Source organism: Salvelinus namaycush, chromosome 24 (genome assembly GCF_016432855.1).
Source record: "Salvelinus namaycush isolate Seneca chromosome 24, SaNama_1.0, whole genome shotgun sequence".
In the NCBI taxonomy this organism is placed as follows: domain Eukaryota; kingdom Metazoa; phylum Chordata; class Actinopteri; order Salmoniformes; family Salmonidae; genus Salvelinus; species Salvelinus namaycush.
In genome coordinates this window covers 14741275-14763584 of record NC_052330.1, presented here as the reverse complement: position 1 = coordinate 14763584, position 22310 = coordinate 14741275, and the positions used below count along the sequence as shown (strand labels likewise).

Sequence of the window (22310 nt, the reverse complement as noted above, 5' to 3'; positions counted from 1 at the left end):
TTTTGTCAGAGCCATAGAGACGGTCGGCTGATTGTGAGTTGAACGTTCTCCCCGACCGACCAACGGGCTGGGGCTGTTATAGCCTGACACTTTCACTTTCTGATTACTAGAAATCAGGAGGACGTTTCCAGAGTGAAAATACCGACACGTAAGTGTTTACATAAATTAAGATTATATTACTTTTGATCTGGTATTTGACGAACCTCTCGTCCAAAAGTGATTGTGATTGTTTATTATCTGTGTTGGTTGACGTCGTGACAATATTATGCGGTAAGTAGACTACGAATTGGTCATCTTAATTTGTGTATATTTTTCTAGTTTGGGCAGCCGATAGTGCATGGGCGCTAGATCTGCACTATGGTCTGTCTAGGCTTGATATGCATTTTGTAAAGGTGTGTCAGGCAGGGTAAAGAAAGTGCATGTTGTGGAGGATATTATATATATAGAGAGGGATGCTCTGACAGAGAGGAACTGGTCTGCATCATTACAGCTCACCCTCAGGGCCAGAAATGGTTTGTGCAGCTAAAACAGAATAATAAAAGACAATAATGCCAGTTCGATACAGGTGCAACATGTAATGAGTAGGAGAGTGAAAGAGAATATCACCAAAAACCCCATTACAGACAAGCAACACACAACTGAAGCTGTACTCAGGAGAGCTAACGTTAATTTGATCAATGGGGTGAAATCACACAGACTGTGTTTAAGGGGGTTAAGCAGAATGTAACGGCTGATTTCCTCCTCTTCGTCTGAAGAGGAGGTGTAGGGATCGGACCAAGACGCAGAGTGGAAAGTGTCCATGTTTTATTACGAATAAACTGAACACTACACGAAACAAAATAACAAAGAGAATCTAACCGAAAAACAGTCCCGTGTGGCACGAACACTGACACGAAATACAAACACCCACAAAACACACGTGAAACCCCGGCTGCCTAAGTATGATTCTCAATCAGGGACAACGATTGACAGCTGCCTCTGATTGAGAATCATACCAGGCAGAACACACAAAACCCCAACATAGAAAACAACACATAGACAACCCACCCAACTCACGCCCTGACCATACTAAATAAATACAAAACAAGAGAAAACAGGTCAGGAACGTGACAGAACCCCCCCTCAAGGTGCGAACTCCGGGCGCACCACCTAAAACTCTAGGGGAGGGTCTGGGTGGGCGTCTGTCCGCGGTGGCGGCTCTGGCGCGGGACGTGGACCCCACCTTAACAATGTCTTTGTCCGCCCCCTTACTCGCCCCCGTGGCCTCCTCCTAACAACCACCCTCCATATCAACCCCACTGGACCAAGGGGCAGCACCAGACTAAGGGGCAGCACCGGACTGAGGGGCAGCACCGGACTGAGGGGCAGATCCTGGCTGGCGGGCGGTTCTGGCAGGTCCTGGCTGGCGGGCGGCTCTGGCAGATCCTGGCTGACTGGCGCCTCTGGCAGCTCCTGGCTGGCTGGCTCTGGCAGCTCCTGGCTGGCTGGCTCTGGCAGCTCCTGGCTGGCTGGCTCTGGCAGCCCCTGGCTGACTGGCTCTGGCAGCCCCTGGCTGGCTGGCTCTGGCAGCCCCTGGCTGGCTGGCTCTGGCAGCCCCTGGCTGGCTGGCTCTGGCAGCTCCTGGCTGGCTGGCTCTGGCAGCTCCTGGCTGGCTGGCTCTGGCTGCTCCTGTCTGGCGGACGGCTCTGGCTGCTCCTGTCTGGTGGACGGTTCTGACGGCTCGGGACAGACGGGCAGCTCTGACGGCTCGGGACAGACGGGCAGCTCTGACGGCTCGGGACAGACGGACAGCTCTGACGGCTCGGGACAGACGGGCGGCTCAGATGACGCTGGGCAGGCAGGCAGCTCAGACAGCGCTGGGCAGGCAGGCAGTTCAGACAGCGCTGGGCAGGCAGGGAGCTCAGACAGCGCTGGGCAGGCAGGCAGCTCAGACAGCGCTGGGCAGGTAGGCAGTTCAGACAGCGCTGGGCAAGCAGGCAGTTCAGACAGCGCTGGGCAGGCAGGCAGTTCAGACAGCGCTGGGCAGGCAGGCAGCTCAGACAGCGCTGGGCAGATGAGAGCAACTGGAGAGAGAACCCGGAGAGACAGCCTGGTACGGGGGGCTGCCACCGGAGGACTGGTACGTGGAGGTGGCACCGGATATACCGGACCGTGAAGGAGTACATGTGCTCTTGAGCACCGAGCCTGCCCAACCTTACCAGGTTGAATGGTCCCCGTAGCCCTGCCAGTGCGGCGAGGTGGAATAGCCCGCACTGGGCTATGCTGGCGAACCAGGGACACCATTTGTAAGGCTGGTGCCATGTACGCCGGCCCGAGGAGACGCACTGGAGACCAGATGCGTTGGGCCGGCTTCACGACACCCGGCTCGATGCCCAACCTAGCCCTACCAGTGCGGCGAGGTGGAATAGCCCGCACTGGGCTAAGCACGCGTACTGGGGACACCGTGCGCTTCACCGCATAACACGGTGTCTGACCAGTACGACACCCTCTCACTCCACGGTAAGCACGGGGAGTTGGCTCAGGTATCCTACCCGGCTTTGCCACACTCCGCGTGTGCCCCCCCCCCCCAATACATTTTTGGGTCTGACTCTTGGGCTCCCAACCGCGTCGCCGCGCTGCCTCCTCATACCAGCGCCTCTCTGCCTTCGCTGCCTCCAACTCCGCCTTGGGACGGCGATATTCCCCTGGCTGAGCTCAGGGTCCCTTGCTGTCCAGAATCTCTTCCCAAGTCCAGGAGTCCTGTGTCTGTTTCCGCTGCTGCTGCTGTCGCTGCCCTTTTCCACTCTGCTTGGTCCTTAGGTGGTGGGTGTTTCTGTTACGGCTGATTTCCTCCTCTTCGTCTGAAGAGGAGGTGTAGGGATCGGACCAAGACGCAGAGTGGAAAGTGTCCATGTTTTATTACGAATAAACTGAACACTACACGAAACAAAATAACAAAGAGAATCTAACCGAAAAACAGTCCCGTGTGGCACGAACACTGACACGAAATACAAACACCCACAAAACACACGTGAAACCCCGGCTGCCTAAGTATGATTCTCAATCAGGGACAACGATTGACAGCTGCCTCTGATTGAGAATCATACCAGGCCGAACACACAAAACCCCAACATAGAAAACAACACATAGACAACCCACCCAACTCACGCCCTGACCATACTAAATAAATACAAAACAAGAGAAAACAGGTCAGGAACGTGACACACAAGCTAGTCTTTGAAGTTGTGGAGTTGGATCAAAACCCACTACTCTCTGGTTTTACGTGTGAGCACTTAGGACTCATAACTCACAATTCCAGCCGAGCTAAACAAAGTGGAGCAGTGCCCCAAAGAGCTGCTGAGCGAATATCATGACGTGTTCAATGATCTAGTGGAGTCTGTGCTTGGAGATGTCCATTTTCAGTTTGGTCTCATAGACTAGACATAACATAGATGTACATCTGAGACACATGTACATCTGAGACACAATGTACATCTGAGACACTCAAATTAGTAATGTTATGTATGGTTACATAAAACAGATGGCTACTTAGGGTGGTTTGTCGGGGTCGGTGTATAAGGTGAACGTCTAGCAACTCAAAGGTTGCGATTTGGAATCTCATCACGGACAACTTTAGCTAATTAGCAGCTTTTCATCTACCTCCTACTTTTTAGCTTCTCTGCAACTCTTTAGCATGTTAGCTAACCCTTCCTCTAACCCTGACTGAGGCTGGAAATGCTGAGCCGCATAAATGCAAGACACATTGGCGGGGAGGCACGCTGTAGACAGGCAAGGGACACACTTTTCTGGCCGAACATGAGAGGGGAAATCAAGGACATGTATCCAACTGCTCAGCCTGTAATGAATATGCACGAGCACAGCAAAACGAATCAATGATTTCACATGACATCCCAGAGTGCCCATGGCAAACAGTGAGCATGGACCTTTTTGCGTATATAGGAAAGTACTTCCTGATTATGGTTGATCATTACGCAGATTACTGGGAGGTGGAGCCACTGCCAGACGTGTCAGCTGACATGGTCGTCACATTCTGCAAAGTCCAGTTTGCCATCATGGACAACCAGACTGTGTAATCACAGAGAATGGGGGGTGCTATGAATCAACCAGATTTGTTTAAATTGCAGTGTGGATTCATTCATGTCACCTCCTCCCCTCACCATCCAGGAGCCAATGGAAAGGCAGAGTCAGCTGCCAAGAGAGTGAAAGGCTTTTGCAAGAAGGCCAAGCTAGACAGTATGGACATATGGTCAGCTATACTGCAGTTGTGCAACACGCCACAGAGGGGATGGACAGTAGACACGCACAGCGTCTGATGTCGCGCAGACTCAACTCATTGCTGCCGGCGGCACCCAACCTGCTGAAGACCTCTTAGGTTATGGGTGTCACCAGTAGCTGTGTGTGGGTAAAATCACTGGGAAGCAGTGTTTGATGCGTCACTACAGATGCGGGTTCGATCCCAGGCTGTGTCACAACCGGCCGTGACCGGGAGTCCCATAGGGTGGTGCACAATTGGCCCAGCGTCGTCCGGGTTAGGGGAGGGTTTGGCCGGGGTGGCTTTACTTGGCTCATTGTGCTCTAGCGACTCCTTGTGGCGGGCCGGGCACCTGCAGGCTGACAACAGTTGTCTGTTGAATGGTGCTTCCTCCCACACATTGGTGCAGCTGGCTTCCGGGTTAAGCGGGCGGGTGTTAAGAAGCGCGGTTTGGCGGGAAAGTTTCGGAGGACGCATTACTCGACCTTCACCTCCCGAGCCTGTTGGGGAGTTGCAACAATGAGACAAGATTGCATATCACTAAATCGGGGTAAAAAAATAGATATTTTTCAGATCTGTGTTTCATAATTTTCCTTCAATTCGCAAGAGGGTAAACGTATCTCACCAGAGAAAGCGTCAGAGTGAGCGAAACAAAAATGTGCTAATCAGCGTTGAGCTAAACTGAGTGAGTTCAACTGTGAATGGTCCTGGCGAAAAAAAACTAAGTCTAAAGGGAAGCTAGCTTGGATTTGGCGTCTCTCCTATCAAATCGCTTTGAGAGCATACGTCATTAACAGAAACAACTTGAATTGTTGCATCTCATTGTGTTGTTGTCCACCGGTGGCTAGCTAGCTAAAATTGTCCCTTTCCTAAATTAGCCATGGATGGATATAGGGATTTGGACTTGTAGTTTTACTTAATTCTCCGTACTGGCCAATGATTTTAAGATCGATTCTGACCCAAACATTTCTCTACAAATAGGGTGAGTCAGCATGTGTTTCTACTTTCACGAAGGCGGACGCACGCACACACGCAGGCGCAAACAAAAATCAGAACCATGTACAGCCATGGTTGGACTCAATTGTTTTTGGTATCATTTAGTTGTCACTGTATTATACTAAGCAAAGGTGATTTGATGATGTTGAAATGTTCAAGTTGAAATGGTGCTGGAACAGTGGAGGCAGCGCCTGTTTTCTTTGTGACTTGCAGTAACTCTCTGTGGTTCTAAATCAATAGTTGTTTATTGGTCTGAAAATGTCAGAAACATTAACTTCCTTAACCATGCTGTAGGTCATGTAGGTCTGTTACATGCAATTTGCGTCATGGATTTCCTCAGACAGAGGTTGCTGTTTTGTGATAAAACAAAGGTTTTGTTAAAATGTATTCTGCCACTGTCTTCTTATTGTCTCGGCCTTTAGGCCTATATATCACGCTCGCAAGGCATATGAATTCACAGCACATACAGTGTAGGATGTAATATGGCTTTTCTGGTGTGGGGGGGGGGGGGCTTGGCTTCCCCAGTGATTTTAACCCCGTGCCCGTTTCACCCGGTGTGCATCTGCGTAGTGGTTGTCTGTCACGACCAACCAAAAGCACCATTTTATACTGGGTATCAAGCTTTTGTTTCTTCCTTCTCGCCATTAAAGCTAGTATAGGAGGGAAATGATGCCACGATCGATGTAATTAAGTGTTTCAGTAACAGGCAATCCTTTGTGTGTCTCTGCAGTGTCAGTATTTGACGTTCCACTCATCTAAACAGTGACTGTTTCTCCGTGGGTCTTACCTGGCAACGTAATAAAGGTTGATAAACAGCAGCAGGTGAGTTTATATTCGTAAGATTTTGCATCCACAGCCTAATGACTCTTACCTTGCCCTAATCAGTGAATTTGTTATTTGATTGCCCAGGCTTATTGAATTATGAAAAACGTTGATAAATGTACCTTTTACAGTAAGGAAAATGAATTCTCTGGGCACAATGTATTTTCTATCTGACAATGTTGTAAAGTTCAGTATCAGAATAGGCCTACCGTCCTGAATCTGTTATCTTTTCAAGATCAGAGCAGAGGACATCAAATCCTGTTTCCCTACAGCAGCATCAGTGTGACAAGTATGAGTCAGGTAACTACAATGAAAAATACAGTTAGCAGCTGTGTAAGCCTGTGAACAATGTTTTGGACTAATAAATAACCTATCAATCTCTTCCTCCTAGGCAAGGACAAAGAGTTTGGAAAAGCCATTCAGGATCCTCCCACCAAGTAAGCACAGATTAACATGATCTGGGTCCCAATTAACTTGTGGTAACCACCTGTAGCAGGATATCAAAGAGTCTTAGCGCAGTAGGCTATTGCAATAATCTTCTATTTATTTAACACATCTACATGTCAAGGGAACGGGAACAATGGGCATCTTGGCAAAACAGAAGTGTCTGAAAATGTTAGGTCGACTAGCTATCAGTTTGCGCTGGTTGTGGCGCTGTCCACGGTGCTGAATGTTTGTGCGCCGGTAGACAGAGCAATAGTAATGGCGTGTTTTTGTAGGCATTAACTCCGCCATCGTTCGTTGGACAAAGCTTCTTGGGAAATACATGTAGTTTTTGTAGGCTTTTTGAATAAATGCTGAAATAAGGTCTGTGGTAAACACAGGCCCAGGAGATCTTATACATTTATACAAAATATCTCCTTAGCCTGTGTTAACCTCAAACCTTATTTACGGCGTTTATCCCAAAACCCTATTCTTTCCCCATTAATTTACCCGTTAGGAATGGCTGAACGAACCAGAGGTAACTCATTTCAGTATTTTAGGACTTCACGCGGGCGAATTCTATATAGTTTGCGCTGCTGAACATTTGTGCATCAGTAGAACAGTGTCCCCAATTGGTCAATTTCACCGCAATATCATCAGGAATTAACAAAGAGTTCCGCTATCTCCAACTTTTTGCATCGCTCTGTTCGTTGAACTTATCTATCCGTGCTCATTTTGGCGAGATCCACTTTCCTTTCATTGAAAATTAATGGGCTCCGTCATTTTGTCAGTGCACATCCATTTTTGTGGACATTGTCTGTAAGGGCACAATAAGGAATTCCAACAGGCTAGTTAGATGTCTTTATTGTAGCTGCGACTTCTACAGTACAATTTAAGTTAGCCTACAACACTGCCATTTATGGACCAGGCTAGCTGTAAGACACTTGAATATGCTAATGTAGTAACTGAGGTGTCACAGTTGCTTAACCCTAGATTTAAATCACATGCTTATTATTCTATAGAGTGGAGGACGGAGAAATTCTTCACCATTCTGACTGGAAATACTCTGCGGTCTCATAAGGAAATCAATCGCTGTCTCACTGCAAAAGGTTTAACTGAGGTGATGTCACTAGAGGAGAGTGATGTCATCATGGCTTTCTGTCCCATCGTCTCTCGTGCTGGGACTGATGTTGAGGCAGCACTGCAGCAGATTCCAGGTAATCTTGGCACCCAGAACCAAGTGTACTGTAACAATCAGTCACCAGAGACTATTTCCAGGTGATCAATAATTCATAAAGGAACTTCTCAAAAAGTGACATCTAATTCCAAAAGCTCTTATTTGTCCTTCACTGTCTTGACAGCTGGTAAACGTGTCATCCTGGTAGTGCTGCATCACACCTTCGATCCAGACTACACTGTACCTGACAGTAGCAGACTAGTGACCAGAGGTGATGTAAAACTCACAGTGGACTGTCTCTTCTATGAGAGCAAAGGACTACTGAAGTGTCTTCGCAATGAAGAAGCAATTAGAAAGATTCTGGACAGGCCAGAAATACAGCCAAAGGTAGTTCACCTTTATTCAATATGATAATTTAGATAAAGAGGAACATTGCGTCCCCAATTAATACAAATGGGAAAAGGTGAGCTTGAGTTGAGATTAGTAACGTCTAGGGAAATAACACGTAGTTGTAATACTCCTCATGCACACTGACCTGTATGTGTACTGTGTATTTTAACTCAGGTGCAGGATGATGAGGACTGGGAACTAGTCAGAGAAGAAGCCAGTGATGCCCCTGAGCAGGAAAACCTAGAGGTATGTCGTCTCATTTCAGACTTTGCTACTTGGTCAAAATACAAATGACAGGTCAGAGCAGAGGGAGGTGGTCAGAGCAGAGGGAGGTGGTCAGAGCAGAGGGAGGTGGTCAGAGCAGAGGGAGGTGGTCAGCAGAGGGAGGTGGTCAGAGCAGAGGGGATAAAATCCTGTTTCCTTACAGCATCATCAGTGTGACAATACAAATATGTTTCAGGTAAATACAATTAAATGATACAGTTAGCAGCAGTGTAAAGCCTGTGAACAGTAATAAATAGCCTATCAATCTCTTCCTCCTAGGCAAGGACAATGAGTTTGGAAGAGCAAATCAGGGGCCTCTCACCAGTTGCAGCATCTGCCCTTGCAAGTAAGTTATCTCCCTGAGCTTTATGCATTGTATCGTCAGTTGTTGTAAACACTCTTCCTAATTAAATCATATTTGTTTTCAGGAGCTGGAATTGAAGAGGACATTGATATTCAAGAGTTAACAAGAGATGATCTGAACGAACTTCTGCCAGGCCTTGAGCATTTCAAACTTAGGAAGAAGATCAGTGAACTTCTAACCCAATCTAAACAGGTTGGTATAGCCCCAAAAGCTTCTGTGGTTACTGTACCACTTTGTGGGATCATTCAGTATAGTTAATAGAATGAAGGTTTTTGATTCAATGTACATTTCCATTGTATGTACTAATCCCCCCATGTTTTCTGTTATTTTTGTTTCTTAGGACACAGCTAAACCTATCGATTTAATTCTTAACGAGTTTAGGGAATTCCTTCCAGCTGTTGTCATGAAGAGTAAGTCCCTTTTCAAGGACTTTCAGCATAGCTGTCACCCAATACATTTGTGGTGTATCTTTGGTTGTAATTGTATGCATTGGTCACTTTCTCCTTACAGATGCACTTGTTCCTGGGGGAGTGTTACATGGCTACGTAACTATTCTTAAAGATTTGGAGAAGCAGCTGGCCAAAGCCCTGCACTTCATTCAGGAACACGTTGAACTGCTTGAGAGCTACAATCAAGAAGAGCCGATGGAGGCTGAGGGCAATGCTGTGTCCCCATCAGCTGACTCTGCTACAGCAGGAAACCAGCCATCCAATGTTGCAGGTAAATGACATAACTGCTGTCTGTGTTAGTTGCAGAACAGTGGGTCTCATCCCTCACGAATCAAAAGACATAGATAATGGTAACACGTAGATTTCATGAATAGTGTAGATTTGTTGAGAAGTTAAACATTCAAGACATTCACTATTGGGACTTCAATGGAGCTCGAACACAGTCTTTTCTTAGCCTGAAATTACTCAGTTAACAGCCGCAATGTAAATTTTTTCCAGTACATAAACAATCTGTTAAAGGCGCTTCAGAACAACCAGGTAACTCAACCTTAAACACGGCACGTTTTTATCAAAACAGAAGAATTCTATAATGTTATTAAACCCTTTTACAGCTGGCAAAGCCAACCACAATAACGTGCACAGACTCACAAGAATGTGCTGCAAAAACATTGGATTTTAATTCATAGTACTTTATGTTGTCCTCAGCCTTAGATGCTGTAGAGGCCCACCCCAAACGACCAAGAACAGATATGCCACTTACCACTGGTGGGCAGAACAGGCAAATCTTCAAGGACACCCCACCTCATACTTCAGGAGTAACTGGAATAACATATGCTCCTCCAAGTACCACTGGTAGTGGGCAGTTCAGGTCACAAGACAAACTGGAGACCTCAAAATCATACTTTCCATACACTTCAGGAGCAGCTGCTGTTGAGCCATCTGCAACATCCTACAAAGATAATTATCAAAGCCTAATCACTGCTCAAAGTAAATAAGTATCATCAATTTATAAGTTAAAAAAATGGATGTATCAATCACAGATTGCCCCTTTAAGGAATTGGAAACAATGTGTGGAGAAAATTTGATTTCAATTGCTACTTTCAGATAGGTCCTCATCAGTACCTGGTAACATCCAGGTCCCAAAAGAAAAGGAAGGAAAAGAATCTGGAAGTTGGTGGAATTCTTTCAGTGGATTCAGATTCATTGAAACAAAACATTTGCCGGGTGAGATTCTTGAGATATTTGTACTAATCAAAAATAATTTGTTCATGCATTTCCCGTCAGTCAATCTAATTGGCATAAATCACTCCTTACCTCTCCCCTCTGATAGCTGATGTGTGATGAGCTTTCTAGTGTGAAATGTCTGCAATGGAAATCCACCACTTTGCTTTTGTATGCAACATCTTGGGGATATACTGTATGTAGTGTTGTAATTTAGTTATGTTTTGTTTCAAGAAGTTCAAGTCTATTCACAAGTGTGTGGAAAAACCCTGAACACTCACCTTACACTCATGAAACAAGTGGAGGATCTGGGACTTAAACGAAAGGAGACCAGTGTAGAGGACTGCCAAGTCATAATGGTCTTCTGTCCTGTTACATCTCGTGTGGGAACTGACATTGAGGCTGCCATGAGCCAAGTTCCAGGTAGGAAAGCCTTTTGGGATTACACCATGAAAGTAAAAGATTTCTAGACCGAATACAATTGTCAATACTACTTCCATCATGGGATTTCATTTTACTCAACAGGATGTATTAATTCATGTTGTAGAACAACCTTTTGTCTCTAATGATTTTTTTGTGGAAGTACTTTTCTAACGCTTGCATCATTTTGTCTCTCAACAGGTAACAGAGATGCCATTCTAGTGGTGATGCACCATACTTTTGATAAATGCTTTGTCACAAGCCAGAGATCTGCATCTCACTACAAAAACGTAGTGGAGAAAGTTAATGTTCTCTTCCATGACTCTGAGGGACTTCTGCAGTGTAAAACAAATGATAATGCAGTGACTCTCATACATAAGGCCTTACAGAAATACAGCAGCAGTACTTAGACATTATTAAGTTCCCCATTGTGGCAACAAAGAAAGTGTCTGAAGTCTGTAACAAGATTACAACGCCACCAACATGATTTAAAAACCTACAACTTCCACCCAGGGCGTTGGTGACTCATTCTAGTTTAGAATAAAGCATATCACAATCTGTGTAGTGAGCCAAATGAAAGATTATCTTGATTCTCAATAACTACAAAATTAGACTTCTCCCTGTAGAACCTCTGGTGTGAGTGAATCTTTGAAGATTAGATACCTCATACGTATTTGTTTGTTTCAGCTTGTTCTACTTTTAGTATTAGAAGCACTTATTGTTTGAGGCATTTCCTACTTTGTTACATTATGCCTCAATCAGAGATTGAACAGTTGTACCTACAGTATCATGAGTGTGTTGTTTCTGAATTTGTCTTAATTCTATGAGAATAAATCAAGTACAAGTGTTGCATAAAATATTGAATAACTTAGTAATAATGACATTGATAACATTTTTCCTCAACTCTTCTGATATCAATAGATTTATTCATTTGTGTTGAGGAATTTCTGTCTCTGCAGATGGACTAATAAAATCTATTCCAAAGCTAAATAAAGTTGTTCTTATTTTCATAAAAAGAGTACACATGCAACATTGATTAGAACAAGTGTTGAGTCAGATATTTAATATTTATCATAACACTAATAATGTAATTGATTATAAAAATTCTGCTGATATCAATATAAAAGCTGTGTAGCAGCATTCATTTCTAAACATCCTTCTAGAAATACTTTAGGCACATTTACATTTATATTCACACAAAATAAGTGATATAGGATCACTTTTCTCTTGCCTCAGTCTTTCCATGACAAAACAGCAGTTAGTTTTGATAGTTGGTATCATAGTTTTGTCAACTCATGTGAACCCTGCTGTTGTCACTCCCCACTGTTAATAAAGGACACTACAGTCAAAATGTCATAAGCCCACCAGGCCACAAGAACACTTTGGTGCTACAGGCCCATGGTAAAGTAGATCAGTCAATGAGAATGCATGTTCTTATTTCCTCAGGCACTGAAAGTAAGGCCATGTCCCATGATCCATCCATCAACCATCTCCACCTCGCAGAAATAACTGTGTCATGACACAGTGCAGATCATTGATACATCTATTATGATATTTCATGTGTCTCAAATGTAATGCGTTTATATGGACAGGCTTAACAGGAGATTGTCCTCAAATCTTCTCCCTCAACAGGAATTGGTCTGCAACCTGTTAATGTGTGCAGTATGCATAAGTGTGAATAAAAACTTGAAAAACATCCTTTTACACTTTGGTATGAATCACATGAGCATTTGTTTAGAATTTGTCCTCATAGGACACTAGAACTACAGACATGCTGGAAAATATAGGTCATTAACAGTATATCACTGTTCTTCAATATATTTAACTCCTGTCTCATCACCACCACTGGTTTTATGCCATTAGACAGTATCATATCCCCACGCCACAAAAAACCAACTGTCTTGATTTCACAATAGCTTTACAATTCTTTCTCAGACACACATCATGGCATTTATCCCAGTTAACTCAACCTAGACAATCAACCATCTGATACGTCTTGTGAATATGTTAACTGGACAGCCATGGTTAATATACTCCGAATAACACACACAAAAGTATATACAGTACCAGTCAAAAGTTTTTAAACACCTACTCATTCAAGGGATTATCTTTATTTGTACTATTTCCTACATTGTAGAATAATAGTGAAGACATCAAAACTATGAAATAACACATACGGAATCATTTAGTAACCAAAAAACGATTAAAAATATATTTTATGTTTTAGATTCTTCAAAGTAGCCACCCTTTGTCTTGATGACAGCTTTGCACACACTTGGCATTCTCTCAACCAGCTTAGTCACCTGGAATGCATTTCAATTAACAGGCGTGTCTTGTTAAAAGTTAAATTGTGGAATTATTGTGACAAGGTATATAGAAGATAGCCCTATTTGGTAGAAAACCAAGTCCATATTATGGCAAAAACAGTTCAAATAAACAAATAGAAACAACAGGCCATCATTACGGAGAATTTCAAGAACTTTGAACGTTTCTTCAAATGCAGCCGCAAAAACCGGCAAGCGCTATGATGAAACTGGTTCTCATGAGGACTTCCACAGGAAAGGAAGACCCAGAGTTACCTCTGCTGCAAAGGATAAGTTCATTAGAGTTAACTGCACCTCAGATTGCATCCCAAATAAATGCTTCACAGAGTTCAAGTAACAGACACATCTCAACATCAACTGTTCAGAAGAGACTGTGAATCAGGCCTTCATGGTCAAATTGCTGCAAAGAAATCACTACTAAAAGGACACCAATAATAAGAAGAGACTTGCTTGGGACAAGAAACACGAGCAATGAACATTAGACCGTTGGAAATCTGTCCTTTGGTCTGATGAGTCCATATTTGAGATTTTTGGTTGCAACCGCCTCGTCTTTGTGAGATGCAGAGTAGGTGAACGGATGATCTCCGCATGTGTGGTTCCCACTGTGAAGCATGTAGGAGGAGTTGTGATGGTGTGGAGGTGCTTTGTTGGAGACACTTACTGATTTATTTAGAATTCAAGGCACACTTAACCAAGATCGCTACCATAGCATTCTGCAGCGATACGCCATCCCATCTGATTTGCGCTTAGTGGGAGTATCATTTGTTTTTTAACAGGACAATGACCCAACACACACCTCCAGGCTGTGTAAGGGCTATTTGACCAAGAAGGAGAGTAATGGAGTGTTGTATCAGATGACCTGGCTTCCACAATCCCCCGATCTCAATCAGATTGAGATGGTTTGGGATGAGTCGGACCGCAGAGTAAAGGAAAAGCAGCCAACAAGTGCTCAGCATATGTGGGAACTCTTTCAAGACGGTTGGAAAACAATTCCAGGTGAAGCTGGTTAAGAGAATGCCAAGAGTGTGCAAAGCTGTCATCAAGACAAAGGGTGGCTACTTTGAAGAATCTAAAACATAAAATATATTTTTGATTTGTTTTTTTGGTTCTACATGATTCCATATGTATTATTTCCTAGTTTTGATGTCTTCACTATTATTCTACAATGTAGAAAATAGTAAAAATAAAGATAATCCCTTGAATGAGTAGGTGTTCTAAAACTTTGGACCGGTAGTGAATATACACACATATTCTGGTTCGGGGGAGGGACGGGCAAAAAAGTGCCAATCATATACATTAAATGAACAGTAGAGAAAGTCTGGGTAGGGTCAACATCCCTCCCCTTATAGTCCACACCCTCTGTAACCCTGATGCTGTAGCCATGCGATTGGCCCTCTGTGGTGTCCGTCACTGGCTTGGTCGGTTGGGGCGGCCCCTCCAGTAGTTGTTATAGGCCTCCTGGAACATGTTCTTGCAGCCGAGCTTGGCGTCAAGGCGGGAGCAGATGAGGAAGGAGCCGCCCATCTTGCGGTGGAGAGAGTAGGTCTCCTCGGGGGGCGGGGTGAGGCGCTGCTTCAGCATCACAGGGATCAGGTTGTGGATGCGCTCTGTGGTGCTCTGGGCTCCGAAGTTAAAGGGCTCCATAGAGGCAAAGGCCTCGCCCAGGATCATCACCGCGTCCACATGGGCGTTCACCATGGACTGAGGGAGGGGACGGACAGAACATACTCAGAGAGAGTAATAACCTGTATGTGTGTGTGTGTGTGTGTGTGTGTTTTAGTGGGTTCAGGGGGAGCCATTGTAATGAAGTTATGGGTATTATTCACTACTCAGTTTATGCCATGGAGTAATGGAGAGCCTTCTCAATTCATTGTCTATGACTAAATAAACTAGTATGTGGCATTGTTGATTACGAATGAATTGACTCACCTTTGACTCATAACCTGTGAGGAACTTCATGTCTACTGATCTCTTCCGAACCCCCTCTCTGTTTCCCTCTGCTGCTGACTTGATGAGCTGATTAAAACAATGAATGTCACACACAAAGAAATAATTTTGATCGGCTATGTTTTGTTGTGGGAAAAAGCCTAATATCTTACCTCAATGTAGATGTCAGTGAAGTCCTCACTAAATCCCCTCGTGGCTCCAAAATCCAACAATGCAACCTATGGATGGAACAGAAGTAATGTTTAGTCATTCTAAGCATTCAACAACATCGTGCTACTGGAGGTGGCTACTGCATAGGCTTGGCAGGCTCTACAGAAGACACCAAGACAGAAGACCCATTTAAACAGAGAACCTTTAGGAGGGTCATCAACATTAGTTACAGGACTCTAATGATGAAGTTGATAACAAGAGTTAAAAGGCAGACTCACCCTGTGTGTCTGTGGGTCGTAGAAGAAGTTGGACCAGTTGGGGTCAGTCTGCATGTATCTGAACTCAAACAGCTCCCTTAAACAAAGTTTCAGGATATTCTCACAGATCTGACACACACATAGCAAGAAAGAGGCAGAGAGAAAGAAAGATACTTTAAGAACACACATTTTTCAGGTTGCAATTTCACCACCAAGGGGCAGTAATACACTTTAGCAGGTGTTTTGGAGGGTGAGGTGACAGAAATGAGTTTGTTGTAGTGGCGTTTGTCTTACACATCAAAATAAGCTTGGGCAAGCAGAAAGCACACATCAAAATCCACAAGTACACAATGTACAATAAGTAAAATACATAATGGTGGCCTTTGTTAATGAACACAGTTGCAGCATACAGTGACCTCGTTCTTGAGCTCCTGGGAGAGTTGTTCAGCCTGGTCCAGAGGGAAGCCGGGGACCAGCTCTGTGGTGAGGACGGCGTTGCTGCTCAGCTCGTCTATTACATCTGGCACGTAGAAGAACGGGTGGTCTTTCAGCAGCTCCCTGTACCAATCGCATAACCATCGTCAGACGCAGGAACAACACAACACACAGCTTTGAAAACTCAGCTCTTAGGACTCAATGGGAATATATGTACATTATTTATGTCATGACATTTCACAGGATATTTCCAGTGTTTTCAAATGGCATTATGTTACTGTATGAATTTATAATAAGACGGTATGATCTTCTCTTCAAACTCCACAGATGTATCAGTGAGTGACCTCTACAACAACTCATTGCATCTCCACAATCCCTCAAATAATCCTCCAGTGTCTACACTCTAGCTGTACAAATCACAGTTTAATACTGTATGAGCATGTATAGAAGGGAGAGTGTCACCGGCCATGGTCAAGGTGAAAAAGCATGTCATCCACAGCTGGTGCGTACTGTATGTAACAGGAGCCTCCTCTCTGGACATAAATCTTATCTCACACCCTCACCCTGCCAACAAACCTGGGGATCATGGAGCGGAGACAGGGGGCATGAGGAGAGGGTATGGAGAGGGGGTGCTTGTTGTCTCCTTGTATTATGTCCAGATCAGCTATATTTAAATGCTGGCTGTAGACGAATGATGCACTTTTATATCAAAGGCATCAAAGCAACACTCCCCAGAGGGCGGGAGTGGCTATTCGTAGACCCTACAGGCTACAGTACATTTCCTGATCTGGAGTCATACAATGACATGTTGTGTTGTCCTCCCACCACCATCTGGAAAAGGCACTGTGTTTAAGAGATTCATTTACCTTGTCCCCCTTGGGATTTATGGATTTACTAAGTGCTCACTAAAAAGCCACAACTTGAGTCATCACAAATTCCTATTGCTTGGCTACATCCAAAAGATAAAGCAATCTTTCCCCCTTCATTTCTGGAGCTTGCAGTGACGATTAGATAATGAAAGTAGTTACGGGGAGGTGGTCTTTAAGAGAAAGCTCATCTGGTTGTTTTGATCACTCACTGGAATTTCTTGGCACATTTGGCCTCTCTTATGTAATCACATTCCAGTGCCAGCTCTCTGCTCATCACCTCAATCAGATGCTCAGGGAAGAGACCTGCACAAGATGTTAACAGAGGGAGAAAGAGCGAGAGAGATATAGAGAAACAGATGGATTATGGTTGACTGAGACCTAGAGGGATGTGTGCTCGGATCATTCCCAGAGTACAGTGGAGGCCCAGACTGATGGGTATTGGACACCACCATCGATCATCTGCTGGGCGACTCTGCTATCGATGACAGCGTGGGCTTTATTTTTGGCAGGCGGTAACTGTCAAACACACGTTAGTTAGAAATTCCATCCCTTAAGCCAGGTTCGACAATTTACCTGTCTAACATCAGCTTGTTTGCGCTGAGGTGGAGGTGTGGAAATAAAATGTGCGCCAAAATGCCCATTTCAGTCAGCGCAACTAGAGATATTGAAGAAGGACCGAAAGCTGGTCTTAGCGGAAACACAATTGGTTATGGCATTGATTTTGCCAGCATATGTGCACACAGTAGTCGTATGTACATCACCAATGTTTAAAACAGACTGCATATAGTTTTTCCTTATCTTTAAAAAAATGACATGCATCTTGGACCAAACAGTCAAATCGCGGGAATTCCGATCGCTGTCTGTGGTGCTGAATCAGCTTGTAGACTATATTTGCCAGTTTTTTTGTTTACCTTTCACGTGGCTAAGTCACTACTGGCAATATCAACAGCGATGGTAGACTATAGCTACATATATTTGGGGGAGCAGTAACGATGAATGGACATTCACCCTTTCTTGTTATATTGGACATTTTACAGCTCCTGTGAAAAGTTTGGATGAGCGTTAGTGTCTTTAGTCTACATTGTCTTAGGACTAATATGCCCACGGGGAGCAATTATGGTAACTGTATTTAGACATAGCCTATTTAAAACAATTTTTTTATTTTTTTATTATTAACTGTCTTTTTAGGTCTTATCGTTAGTGAATTTAATCTTGCTTAGTGCTCAGCAATGGTGGGAACTCCTTCAGGACTGTTGGAAAAGCATTCCAGATGAAGATGGTTGAGAGAATGCCAAGTGTGCAAAGCTGTCATCAAGGCAAAGGGTGGCTACTTTGAAGAATCTCAAATATAAAAATATATTTTAATTTGTTTAACACTTTTTTTGGTTACTACATGATTCCATATGGGTTATGTAATAGTTTTCATGTCTTCACTATTATTCTACAATGTAGAAAATAATAAAAATACAGAAAAACCCTAGAATGAGTAGGTGTCCAAACTTTTGACTGGTACTGTATATCCATATTTAAGCCATGCATATTTAGCAAATATGGGATAGGCCTAGATTGTTTCTGTAGGCTATTTAACAAACTAGGCTATAACGAACTAACATTCGAATTGTAGCAGATGACAACATAATACATAAAAGACCGTAAATACACAACTTGAACCAACGACATATTTTTCAATGGAGCACGTTCTGATTGGCCAGTGAAGAGGGTCAAGCCTCAACATGCCTTCAACTTGTCTATTCATTAAAACCCAGCAATTTCGCACCACCGCCAGCTACTGTGCCCATAATTCTGGTTGTAAAAATAGCAAAAATATTTCTGACACACTCCAAACCTACAGCGCTACCGCCTGCTCTTAAATGTATCATTGCGTTAGGGTTGTTAAAATAGAGCCCCGTATGTGTGTGAACAGGATCAGAGCAGGATCAGAGTGTGTGCTTACAGGGAGGGGGGCAGTATATTCCCCACGTTATGTTGTGCTGCATGTGTGATTTACGCTACGTCATAAATGTGATTACTACATCATGCTACAAATAAAAAACATGAAATAAAAAAATCTAATTCTACAAAACAAATCTGAAATCCGTTCAGGGATCGTCACCTTCAGGCAGTGCGTTGCTCATGGTGAGGAGAGTCATCAGGTTGTTGATGTCACTGTCGATGCTTTTAGCCACTCCGGGGTACTGCATGGGACAAACAGAGCAGGATAAACAGCATGACAAAACAACCATGTTTACCAGTTTGACTCCCTGACACCAAAAACCAGCCCTGACGACAAGCTCCGACGTGAAAACACTGCCATGATAAGGGACACCATAGTGCCCTCAAAGCTCATCACTAAGCTAAGGACCCTGAGACTAAACACCTCCTTCTGCAACTGGATGCTGGACTTCCTGACGGGCCACCCCCAGGTGGTAAGTGTAGGTAATAACATATCTGCCACGCTGATCCACAACACGGGGGCCCCTCAGGGGTGCGTGCTCAGTCCCCTCCTGTACTCCATGTTCACTCATGACTGCAAGGCCAGGCAAACTCCAATACCATCATCAAGTTTGTCGATGACACAACAGTGGTAGGCCTGATCCCCGACAACGATGAGAGAACCTACAGGGAGGTCAGAGACCTGGTCGTGTGGTGCCAGGACAACAACCTCTCAACGTGATCAAGACAAGAGATAATTGTGGACTACAGGAAAAGGAGGACTGAGCACGCCCCCATTCTCATCGACAGGGCTGTAGTGGAAAAGATTGAGAGCTTCAAGTTCCTTGGTGTCCACATCACCAACATGGTCCAAGCACACCAAGACAGTCGTGAAGAGGGCACGACAAAGCCTATTCCCCCTCAGGAGACTGAAAAGATTTGGCATGGGTTCTCAGATCCTCAAAAGGTTCTACAGCTGCACCATCGAGAGCATCCTGACTGGTTGCATTACTGCCTGGTTTGGCAACTGCTTGGCCTCCGACCTTAAGGCACTACAGAGGGTAGTGCGTATGGCCCAGTACATCACTGGGGCCAAGCTTCCTGCCATCCAGGACCTCTATATCAGGTGGTGTCGGAGGAAGGCCCTAAAAATTGTCAAAGACTCCAGCCACCCAAGTCATAGACTGTCCTCTCTGCTACCGCACGGCAAGCAGTACAAGAGCGCCAAGTCGAGGTCCAAAAGGCTTCTTAACAGCTTCTACCCCTGACTCCTGAACAGCTAATCAAGGGCTACCCAGACCCCTCTTTTACACTGCTGCTACTCTGTTTATAATCTATGCATAGTCACTTTAACTTTACCTACATATAACCTAAATTACCCAGTACATAGCCTCGCTTGTTAATTTACTGCTGCTGTTTAATTATTTGTTACTTTTTAATTTTTTTAATTTTCTTAACTTAAAGCATTGTTGGTTAAGGGCTTGTAATTAAGCATTTCACTGTAAGGTCTACACCCGTTGTATTCAGCGCATGTGACAAATACAATCTGATTTGGAATGCTAATGAGACAGGAATTTAAACTTCTGAAAAGCACAAAGAGCCACGTCTATATACAATTTTGGAGATACATCTCTACAGTTTATGACAACAGAGCTTACTCTAAAGTATTTTAAGATAAACAATACAGAGTTGACACACAACACATTCCCATGTGATTCAAAGGTCATGTTTTATCTTTTCAAGGAAAGATGAGCATTGCCTTAAATGGAGCCATGAGAACAGCAGAAAAACAAATCAGGTTGTGGAGCTAATGCTGCTGGTCACTGCTGATATTTGTTCTCTCATTCAACATCGGTCATTTCTACACTTTGGACTATTACGTCAATGCAGCAGATGAGGCCTTTAAAGTAAAAACAGAGGATATGAAATGCCTATACCGTGATGTAAGGTTTGAGAGGTTTGTTCAGGAGGGTGCAACATTACAGAATGTTCAGATATAGAAATATATTGGTGTAAAACAGCAGCCTCCTGAATGACTCCCAGGTCTCCATCTCACCTGGATCTTCATGGCCACCTCCCTGCCGTCCTTCATCTTAGCCAGGTGGACCTGTCCGATGGAGGCCGCAGCGAACGGTCGCTCCTCAAACGAATCCAGCTTGTCCCTCCAGTTAGGGCCCAGGTCGTTGTTGATTGACTTCTACACAGGGAAAGGGACAGAGATACATAATGGCAGCTCCCTCAACAGTGTATCACTGCAATGGGCTATAGCCTTCAATGATGGTACCTTATTAGGAGACTAATAGGTATCTGTTATTCACTTTCATTGTCTTGTCATGACTGACTGACTAATTCATGACTCAGAGCAGCTTGGCACATTTTTTCTAGTACTCCCCTTTATAGCCAGGGGCTACAGGGCTAGTGACGAGGGGACTTAAGAGTAGGTTATTAAAGGTGAGACATTACCGTCATCTGCTTGATCGGCATGAAGTCTGCACTCTGTCTCACACGCTCAAAGATCTTGGCCAGCTGGGGGTTGATGAAGGCATCATCTGAAACACAGAACACAGGGAGATGGCAGTGAATGGCTGATTGATGCACAACAGTCAGAACAAAACATGTGGAGACAAGCCACCTTGTTGCTGTCTGTCAACCTGTTCATTACACTATGCACCAACACAGGAAATGGCAGGTCTTAATCACAATGTCTTGTTCAGTTAAAAATGACCAATTAATATAAATCAAATCTAAGGCCTTGGTACCTCTGGGCACTTAGACAGAGTTTATCACAATTTACAGGTCCTTGCCAGTGTTCACTAAATGTCTCTGGTAGACCAAGATGTTTGGCACAGCAACCACCTTCACATAACTGAAGTGGCAGTGCCGTAAAAGGGCCCTTAGATTTGTTATAGCAACAGAGATGTCTGTGCATGTTAAACAAAACAAAGTGGTGTGAGCCGCACTGCAGGGCATTGTGGGTAAGATCTACAACAGTATAAACATTCCGACAACAAGTGGGGAAAATGCACCGGAGGAGAACAGCAGCAAAACACATGACGGAGGTCAGAGGAAGAGATTCCTGCCAGATCCAGCTGATCGTGAGTGAGGGTGACTTTACTCGGTATTTAGGCTTAGTTTGGCAGACCAAAAATATATTCCCTGAATCACATCCATCGGCCTGTTTTCTGAACTGAGAATTACCGAAGTGGTGATTTTACCTGTCTTACTTTAAATGACAGTGATTATTATGGATGTTAATCATGACTTGTCTGAGGAAAACACATGTATCTGGTATGATCAGACAGCCATTGAGTCAAATCATTAAAGAGATTCTCTGGTACTTATGTATACTTTTTAGCCAGTAGTTCTGAAAGTAGGCAAAAGTGGTCCCCTAAAATTGCATACGCGTCACATATGTGCACCAGGTCATTGTGCTCTCTCCCGCTCTGCTGTGTGTGCATCTTGCTAGCTGTCACTCAAACGGCGAGGGGCTGAAGCTCATTGGCTAGAACTCAAATTGCTAGGGGGCTGGCCCATGTTGGGGAAAATGGCGCACCACAGTGTACAGAAAAACAGTCACTTTCAAACTAGGGATTTAGTGGCTAATTAAGGTAAGAAAGT

At 44.2% G+C, this 22310-nt stretch overlaps 2 protein-coding genes across 6 annotated transcripts in view; one reads left to right on the top strand and one right to left on the bottom strand.

The window, feature by feature from the left end:
- Positions 1–61: 61 nt before the first annotated feature.
- On the top strand, positions 62–11782 carry LOC120019752. Of its 3 annotated transcripts, none has more exons than XM_038963183.1 (15): positions 62–148; positions 5979–6070; positions 6306–6370; positions 6462–6507; positions 7516–7710; positions 7855–8057; positions 8235–8306; positions 8604–8670; positions 8753–8880; positions 9029–9098; positions 9199–9408; positions 9843–10124; positions 10242–10361; positions 10596–10781; positions 10980–11782. In XM_038963183.1, exons 3-15 carry the CDS (start codon positions 6362–6364, stop codon positions 11186–11188), a joined length of 1797 nt encoding a protein of 598 aa, XP_038819111.1. In that variant the 5' UTR covers positions 62–148; positions 5979–6070; positions 6306–6361; the 3' UTR covers positions 11189–11782. The 3 variants fall into 3 exon arrangements, with proteins under 3 accessions (XP_038819111.1, XP_038819110.1, XP_038819112.1); XM_038963182.1 differs by having other exon boundaries at positions 10593–10781; XM_038963184.1 differs by lacking the exons at positions 9843–10124; positions 10242–10361 and having other exon boundaries at positions 10593–10781.
- Positions 11783–14299: 2517 nt separating this feature from the next.
- The window catches only part of LOC120019751 (atypical kinase COQ8A, mitochondrial-like), a 40048-nt gene continuing 32037 nt past the window's right edge, over positions 14300–22310 (bottom strand). For all 3 annotated transcript variants that reach the window (XM_038963179.1, XM_038963180.1, XM_038963181.1), the window contains 9 exons: positions 21156–21241; positions 20749–20889; positions 18874–18955; positions 16970–17063; positions 15873–16014; positions 15478–15585; positions 15202–15267; positions 15032–15118; positions 14300–14803 (listed from right to left, as the gene is read on the bottom strand). In XM_038963179.1, coding sequence (XP_038819107.1) covers positions 14510–14803; positions 15032–15118; positions 15202–15267; positions 15478–15585; positions 15873–16014; positions 16970–17063; positions 18874–18955; positions 20749–20889; positions 21156–21241 — 1100 coding nt within the window. In that variant the 3' untranslated portion in view covers positions 14300–14509. The remainder of the gene's footprint in view (positions 14804–15031; positions 15119–15201; positions 15268–15477; positions 15586–15872; positions 16015–16969; positions 17064–18873; positions 18956–20748; positions 20890–21155; positions 21242–22310) is intronic.